Consider the following 8,502-nt stretch of genomic DNA (forward strand, 5'->3'; position numbering starts at 1 on the left):
AGGGCACAACATTTGCTACCCTCCAATCTTCAGGCACCTCTGCTGTGGCTGTCGATGATTCAAATATCTCAACAAAGGGGCTAGCAATTTCCTCCCTAGCCTCCCACAACGTGTACAAGATGTCGTCCTCCCAACTCTTCTGTATGGCGCAGGAACTTGGGCTATGTACAGGCGCCACCTCAAGGCCCTGGAGAGGTACCATTAATGCTATCTACAGATTCGCCGCATCAACTGAGAGCACCAGCATCAGGGGCATGATCATCTGAAACCAACTCCGTTGGGCCAACCTTGTGCTTAGGATGGTCGGCACGGGCTTGGAGGGCCGAAGGGCCTGTTCCTGTGCTGTACATTTCTTTGTTCTTTGATGTCAGAGTCCCGACTGCCAAAGCAAATCTTCTCCGGTCAAGGAAAGTTCCCGAATAAAGGAAGCGCTTCAAAGACACCCTGCAGGTTTACCACAAGGATGCCTACGGCGCTGAGGACCCGGGTTCGATCCCAGCCCCGGGTCACTGTCTGTGTGGAGTTTGCACATTCTCCCCGTGTCGGTGTGGGTTTCACCCACACAACCCAAAGGTGTGCAGGCTAGGTGGATTGGGTACTCTAAATTTATATTTAAAAAGGTTTACCTCAAGGAATAAAACATCAAGTCAATGCCTGGGAGACCCTTGCTCAGAAGAGACCTACTTGGAGGGACCTTGCTCTTTCAAGGGCTGAAATAAGGAAGGCGAAGAGGAAGCATGAGGAATGGTTAGCAGGCTGAGGTAAAACAAATAGTAAAATGTTCTTCAAACATATTAATAGTAAAAGATTAATGGAGGATAGAGTGGAGTCCATAATGGACAAGCAGAGTAAGCTGCTCATTGCAGCAGAGGGTATGGCAGAGGTACTAAATTAGTACTTGGCTTCTGTCTATACCAGAACTGAAGATGGTGACAATAATCCAGTTGAAAATGCGGGTGTTGAGCAACTCAGCAGTATAATGATAAAGAGGTGCTAAAAAGGTTGGCACCACTCTAGGTAGAGAAGTGGCCAGCCCGGATGGGATGCATCCTAGATTGCTCAGAGAGGTAACGCAGCAAATTGCGGAGCCGTTGACAGAAATTTTCCAAGTCTCTCTGAACACAGGATTGGTCCCGGGAGACTGGAGGATTGCAAATGTGATGCCTTTGTTTAAGAAAGGGGCAAAGGATAACCCAGGAAACTACAGACCCGTCAGCTTGACAGCAATAGTTGGAAAACCGACGGAGGCCATAATACGGGATAAGATAAATATACACTTTGGAGAAAAATAAGTTAATACCAGACAGTCCACACGGCTTTGTATGGGACAGGTGCCTGACAAATTTAACTGAGTTCTTTGATGAGGTAACACAGGCAGTGGATGAGGGTAATGTCGTTGGTGTTGTATATTTGGACTTTCAGAAAGCATTTGATACGGTGTCACATGGCAGGTTGGTTAGCAAATTTTAAATGTTTGGGATTGATGAGTCCTTGGCAGCATGGATTAGAAGTTGGCCAAGAGTCCCCGTATCTGCTAGGTCTCACCCCTGCAACCCAAAGATATGCAGGTGGATTGGCCCCGCTAAATTGTCCCTTAATTGGAATTTTTTTTAAGTTGGCTAAGAGATAGGTAACAGAAGGTAGATGTTATTTCTCAGACTGGAGACGGGTTGAAAGAGGTGTTCCCCAAGACTCAGTGTTAGGAGCCTTGCTTTTTCTTATTTCTATTAATGATTTAGAGGTGGGTGTTGAGGGAAATTTCTCTTAATTTGCAGATGATACTAAGCTAGGGAGAATAGTGAATTGCAAGGATGATGCTGAGTGACTTCAGTTGGCCAAATAGGTAGACACCTGGCAGATGCAAATGAATTTCAATGCAGAGAAATGAGAGGTAATGAAATTGGGAGAAGAAACCTGGGGACACAATACAGGCTCAATGGTACAGCTTTGAGGGGAGTAAAGGAACAGAGAGTACTCGGGGTTCAAGTGCATAATTCTCTGAAGGTGGCCAGGCAAATTGAAACACTTGTTATGAAGCCTTATAGGATTCTTGAGTTTATAAATAGAGGCACAGAGTATAAAAGCAAGAAAGTGATGCTATACCTCTACAGATCATTGGTAAGGCATTTGGAGTATTGTGTTCAGTTCTGGGCATCTTATTTAAGGAAGGGTGTTAAAGCACTAGAGACTGCAGAAGAGAATTACTATAATGATGCCAGGAATGAGGAATTTTAGATACAATGAAAGATGAGAGAAATTGGGTTTGTTCTACTTAGAGCAGAGAAGATTAAGAGGTGACCTTATTGAGGTGTTCAAAATTATGAACAATTTTGACAGGATAAAGAAGGACATTCTGTTTCCACTAGTTGGTATATCAGTGATTAAGGGGTCACAATTTCAAGATTGCTAGGAGTGAGATGAGGAGAAACTTCTTTACTCAGAGTTGTTGGGGTTTGGAATGCACTTCTTGGGAGAGTGGTGGAGGTGGATTCTATAGGCGATTTCAAAAAGAACTGGATACATGTTTAAAACTGCTGAATTTAGAGGGCTATGGAGATAGGGCTGGGGAATGGGACTAGCTGGGTAGTTCTTTCAGGAGCCAGTGCAGATCACGATGGAGCGAATGGCCTCCTTCTGTGCTGTAGCATTCTATGACCCCATAATTCTTCAAGAGGAGGCCCGGAAAACGAGCCCAAGAATTAAATACCAGCGATCTAGAGTCCAAGAACCAATCCCACCACTGCGGAAACACCTGCCAAGTGTATGGTCGAAGACGCGGCTCTAGGATTGGAATCATAAGCCACACAAGAACCCACAGAACCCATCCATGATCAGTAACTGAGTTTCTTAGGTGAACACTCATACTCGTTAGCAAACGATTGCTGAAGAATAATAATTTAGGGGGTTATTGCAGGTATTTAGAGGCGTGTTGGGTGTATTTGAGGGTCTTTTGGGGGCTTGTGAGTATTTAGGGGGCTTGTGAGTATTTGGGGGGGGGGGTTGAGGGGTATTTAGGGAGTTGGGGGATATTCGGGGGGGTTGGCCGTATTCAGCGGGGTTGGCCGTATTCAGCGGGGTTGGCCGTATTCAGCGGGGTTGGCCGTATTCAGCGGGGTTGGCCGTATTCAGGGGGGTTGGCCGTATTCAGGGGGGTTGGCCGTATTCAGGGGGGTTGGCCGTATTCAGGGGGGCTGGCCGTATTCAGGGGGGCTGGCCGTATTCAGGGGGGCTGGCCGTATTCAGCGGGGCTGGCCGTATTCAGCGGGGCTGGCCGTATTCAGCGGGGCTGGCCGTATTCAGCGGGGCTGGCCGTATTCAGCGGGGCTGGCCGTATTCAGCGGGGCTGGCCGTATTCAGCGGGGCTGGCCGTATTCAGCGGGGCTGGCCGTATTCAGCGGGGCTGGCCGTATTCAGCGGGGCTGGCCGTATTCAGCGGGGCTGGCCGTATTCAGCGGGGCTGGCCGTATTCAGCGGGGCTGGCCGTATTCAGCGGGGCTGGCCGTATTCAGCGGGGCTGGCCGTATTCAGCGGGGCTGGCCGTATTCAGCGGGGCTGGCCGTATTCAGCGGGGCTGGCCGTATTCAGCGGGGCTGGCCGTATTCAGCGGGGCTGGCCGTATTCAGCGGGGCTGGCCGTATTCAGCGGGGCTGGCCGTATTCAGCGGGGCTGGCCGTATTCAGCGGGGCTGGCCGTATTCAGCGGGGCTGGCCGTATTCAGCGGGGCTGGCCGTATTCAGCGGGGCTGGCCGTATTCAGCGGGGCTGGCCGTATTCAGCGGGGCTGGCCGTATTCAGCGGGGCTGGCCGTATTCAGCGGGGCTGGCCGTATTCAGCGGGGCTGGCCGTATTCAGCGGGGCTGGCCGTATTCAGCGGGGCTGGCCGTATTCAGCGGGGCTGGCCGTATTCAGCGGGGCTGGCCGTATTCAGCGGGGCTGGCCGTATTCAGCGGGGCTGGCCGTATTCAGCGGGGCTGGCCGTATTCAGCGGGGCTGGCCGTATTCAGCGGGGCTGGCCGTATTCAGCGGGGCTGGCCGTATTCAGCGGGGCTGGCCGTATTCAGCGGGGCTGGCCGTATTCAGCGGGGCTGGCCGTATTCAGCGGGGCTGGCCGTATTCAGCGGGGCTGGCCGTATTCAGCGGGGCTGGCCGTATTCAGCGGGGCTGGCCGTATTCAGCGGGGCTGGCCGTATTCAGCGGGGCTGGCCGTATTCAGCGGGGCTGGCCGTATTCAGCGGGGCTGGCCGTATTCAGCGGGGCTGGCCGTATTCAGCGGGGCTGGCCGTATTCAGCGGGGCTGGCCGTATTCAGCGGGGCTGGCCGTATTCAGCGGGGCTGGCCGTATTCAGCGGGGCTGGCCGTATTCAGCGGGGCTGGCCGTATTCAGCGGGGCTGGCCGTATTCAGCGGGGCTGGCCGTATTCAGCGGGGCTGGCCGTATTCAGCGGGGCTGGCCGTATTCAGCGGGGCTGGCCGTATTCAGCGGGGCTGGCCGTATTCAGCGGGGCTGGCCGTATTCAGCGGGGCTGGCCGTATTCAGCGGGGCTGGCCGTATTCAGCGGGGCTGGCCGTATTCAGCGGGGCTGGCCGTATTCAGCGGGGCTGGCCGTATTCAGCGGGGCTGGCCGTATTCAGCGGGGCTGGCCGTATTCAGCGGGGCTGGCCGTATTCAGCGGGGCTGGCCGTATTCAGCGGGGCTGGCCGTATTCAGCGGGGCTGGCCGTATTCAGCGGGGCTGGCCGTATTCAGCGGGGCTGGCCGTATTCAGCGGGGCTGGCCGTATTCAGCGGGGCTGGCCGTATTCAGCGGGGCTGGCCGTATTCAGCGGGGCTGGCCGTATTCAGCGGGGCTGGCCGTATTCAGCGGGGCTGGCCGTATTCAGCGGGGCTGGCCGTATTCAGCGGGGCTGGCCGTATTCAGCGGGGCTGGCCGTATTCAGCGGGGCTGGCCGTATTCAGCGGGGCTGGCCGTATTCAGCGGGGCTGGCCGTATTCAGCGGGGCTGGCCGTATTCAGCGGGGCTGGCCGTATTCAGCGGGGCTGGCCGTATTCAGCGGGGCTGGCCGTATTCAGCGGGGCTGGCCGTATTCAGCGGGGCTGGCCGTATTCAGCGGGGCTGGCCGTATTCAGCGGGGCTGGCCGTATTCAGCGGGGCTGGCCGTATTCAGCGGGGCTGGCCGTATTCAGCGGGGCTGGCCGTATTCAGCGGGGCTGGCCGTATTCAGCGGGGCTGGCCGTATTCAGCGGGGCTGGCCGTATTCAGCGGGGCTGGCCGTATTCAGCGGGGCTGGCCGTATTCAGCGGGGCTGGCCGTATTCAGCGGGGCTGGCCGTATTCAGCGGGGCTGGCCGTATTCAGCGGGGCTGGCCGTATTCAGCGGGGCTGGCCGTATTCAGCGGGGCTGGCCGTATTCAGCGGGGCTGGCCGTATTCAGCGGGGCTGGCCGTATTCAGCGGGGCTGGCCGTATTCAGCGGGGCTGGCCGTATTCAGCGGGGCTGGCCGTATTCAGCGGGGCTGGCCGTATTCAGCGGGGCTGGCCGTATTCAGCGGGGCTGGCCGTATTCAGCGGGGCTGGCCGTATTCAGCGGGGCTGGCCGTATTCAGCGGGGCTGGCCGTATTCAGCGGGGCTGGCCGTATTCAGCGGGGCTGGCCGTATTCAGCGGGGCTGGCCGTATTCAGCGGGGCTGGCCGTATTCAGCGGGGCTGGCCGTATTCAGCGGGGCTGGCCGTATTCAGCGGGGCTGGCCGTATTCAGCGGGGCTGGCCGTATTCAGCGGGGCTGGCCGTATTCAGCGGGGCTGGCCGTATTCAGCGGGGCTGGCCGTATTCAGCGGGGCTGGCCGTATTCAGCGGGGCTGGCCGTATTCAGCGGGGCTGGCCGTATTCAGCGGGGCTGGCCGTATTCAGCGGGGCTGGCCGTATTCAGCGGGGCTGGCCGTATTCAGCGGGGCTGGCCGTATTCAGCGGGGCTGGCCGTATTCAGCGGGGTTGGCCGTATTCAGCGGGGTTGGCCGTATTCAGCGGGGTTGGCCGTATTCAGCGGGGTTGGCCGTATTCAGCGGGGTTGGCCGTATTCAGCGGGGTTGGCCGTATTCAGCGGGGTTGGCCGTATTCAGCGGGGTTGGCCGTATTCAGCGGGGTTGGCCGTATTCAGCGGGGTTGGCCGTATTCAGCGGGGTTGGCCGTATTCAGCGGGGTTGGCCGTATTCAGCGGGGTTGGCCGTATTCAGCGGGGTTGGCCGTATTCAGCGGGGTTGGCCGTATTCAGCGGGGTTGGCCGTATTCAGCGGGGTTGGCCGTATTCAGCGGGGTTGGCCGTATTCAGCGGGGTTGGCCGTATTCAGGGGGGTTGGCCGTATTCAGGGGGGTTGGCCGTATTTAGGGGGTTGGCCGTATTTAGGGGGGTTGGCCGTATTTAGGGGGTTGGCCGTATTTAGGGGGTTGGCTGTATTTAGGGGGTTGGCTGTATTTAGGGGGTTGGCTGTATTTAGGGGGTTGGCTGTATTTAGAGGGTTGGCTGTATTTAGAGGGTTGGCTGTATTTAGAGGGTTGGCTGTATTTAGGGGGGTTGGCTGTATTTAGGGGGGTTGGCTGTATTTAGGGGGGTTGGCTGTATTTAGGGGGGTTGGCTGTATTTAGGGGGGTTGGCTGTATTTAGGGGGGTTGGCTGTATTTAGGGGGGTTGGCTGTATTTAGGGGGGTTGGCTGTATTTAGGGGGGTTGGCTGTATTTAGGGGGGTTTGGCTGCATTTAGGGGGGTTTGGCTGTATTCAGGGGGGTTTGGCTGTATTCAGGGGGGTTGGCTGTATTCAGGGGGGTTGGCTGTATTTAGGGGGGTTTGGCTGTATTTAGGGGGTTTGGCTGTATTTAGGGGGGTTGGCTGTATTTAGGGGGGTTGGCTGTATTTAGGGGGTTTGGCTGTATTTAGGGGGGTTTGGCTGTATTCAGGGGGGTTGGCTGTATTCAGGGGGGTTGGCTGTATTTAGGGGGGGTTGGCTGTATTTAGGGGGGTTTGGCTGTATTTAGGGGGGTTGGCTGTATTCAGGGGGGTTGGCTGTATTTAGGGGGGTTTGGCTGTATTCAGGGGGGTTGGCTGTATTTAGGGGGGTTGGCTGTATTTAGGGGGGTTTGGCTGTATTCAGGGGGGTTGGCTGTATTTAGGGGGGTTTGGCTGTATTCAGGGGGGTTGGCTGTATTCAGGGGGGTTGGCTGTATTTAGGGGGGTTGGCTGTATTTAGGGGGGTTGGCTGTATTTAGGGGGGTTGGCTGTATTCAGGGGGGTTGGCTGTATTTAGGGGGGTTGGCTGTATTCAGGGGGGTTGGCTGTATTTAGGGGGGTTGGCTGTATTTAGGGGGGTTGGCTGTATTTAAGGGGTTTTGCTGTATTTAAGGGGTTTTGCTGTATTTAGGGGGTTTGGCTGTATTCAGGGGGGTTGGCTGTATTCAGGGGGGTTTGGCTGTATTTAGGGGGGTTGGCTGTATTCAGGGGGGTTGGCTGTATTCAGGGGGGTTGGCTGTATTTAGGGGGTTTGGCTGTATTCAGGGGGGTTGGCTGTATTTAGGGGGGTTGGCTGTATTTAGGGGGGTTGGCTGTATTTAAGGGGTTTTGCTGTATTTAAGGGGTTTTGCTGTATTTAGGGGGTTTGGCTGTATTTAGGGGGGTTTGGCTGTATTCAGGGGGGTTGGCTGTATTTAGGGGGGTTTGGCTGTATTCAGGGGGTTTGGCTGTATTTGGGGGGTTGGCTGTATTTAGGGGGGTTTGGCTGTATTTAGGGGGTTTGGCTGTATTTGGGGGGTATTTAGGGGGTTTTGAGGATATTTAGGGATATTATGGGGGGCGGTCCCGCCTCCTCTCAGTTCCGGACTCTCTAATTCCTGAAGCAGCCACCGCGGATCCTCCGCCCCCGCAGGAAGCTGCGAGCCGGCGGCGAGGCTCAGGAAAGCCCGAGGTCTCTCCCCCGGTGTCAGGGCCCAGCTTCCATCCCCGGCTCGCGCCGTGTTTCCGAGTCCCGGGCCCAGCTCTCCCGCTCCCCATACTCACATCTGCGCCACCACTTTCTGCCGAAACGCGAGGCTCCGCCAGTCGCTGTCGTTCACATTCACATCCATGGTGCGGCCGGACTGACTCACCGAACAACGCACAGCCTGACGGTCAGGGGCAGGATCGGGAGGAGCCGGCAGGCGGGAGGAGTCCTCCCACCGCACGCGGCGTCAAGACCTCCCACCATAGGGGGCCCTGAGTCCTCCCACCGCACGCGGCGTCAAGACATCCCACCATAGGGGGCCCTGAGTCCTCCCACCCCACGTGTCGCCGACTCCTCCCACCGCACCATGCGTCGACTCCTCCCATCGCAGGAGACGTCGACTCCGCCCACCGCACGGGGCGCCGACACTCCTCCCGGACGGGGCGCCGACTCCACCCACCGCACGGGGCGCCGACTCCACCCACCGCACGGTGCGCTGACCCCTCCCACCGCAGGGGGTGCTGATTCCTTGCCATCTGATT

The 8,502-nt window shown here is 56.9% G+C and overlaps 1 protein-coding gene across 5 annotated transcripts in view; it reads right to left on the reverse strand.

Moving 5' to 3' along the window:
* The window catches only part of med15 (mediator complex subunit 15), a 226,421-nt gene extending 218,174 nt beyond the window's left edge, over positions 1–8,247 (reverse strand). For 4 of the 5 annotated variants that reach the window (XM_072499583.1, XM_072499591.1, XM_072499574.1 and 1 more), the window contains exon 1: positions 8,038–8,246. In XM_072499583.1, coding sequence (XP_072355684.1) covers positions 8,038–8,105 — 68 coding nt within the window. In that variant the 5' untranslated portion in view covers positions 8,106–8,246. Of the gene's footprint in view, positions 1–8,037 lie in introns of all 5 variants that reach the window. The other variant, XM_072499563.1, reaches the window with a different exon arrangement.
* Between the last annotated feature and the right edge of the window lie 255 nt (positions 8,248–8,502).

The sequence above is a fragment of the Scyliorhinus torazame genome, chromosome 1 (genome assembly GCF_047496885.1).
Source record: "Scyliorhinus torazame isolate Kashiwa2021f chromosome 1, sScyTor2.1, whole genome shotgun sequence".
In the NCBI taxonomy this organism is placed as follows: Eukaryota; Metazoa; Chordata; class Chondrichthyes; order Carcharhiniformes; family Scyliorhinidae; genus Scyliorhinus; species Scyliorhinus torazame.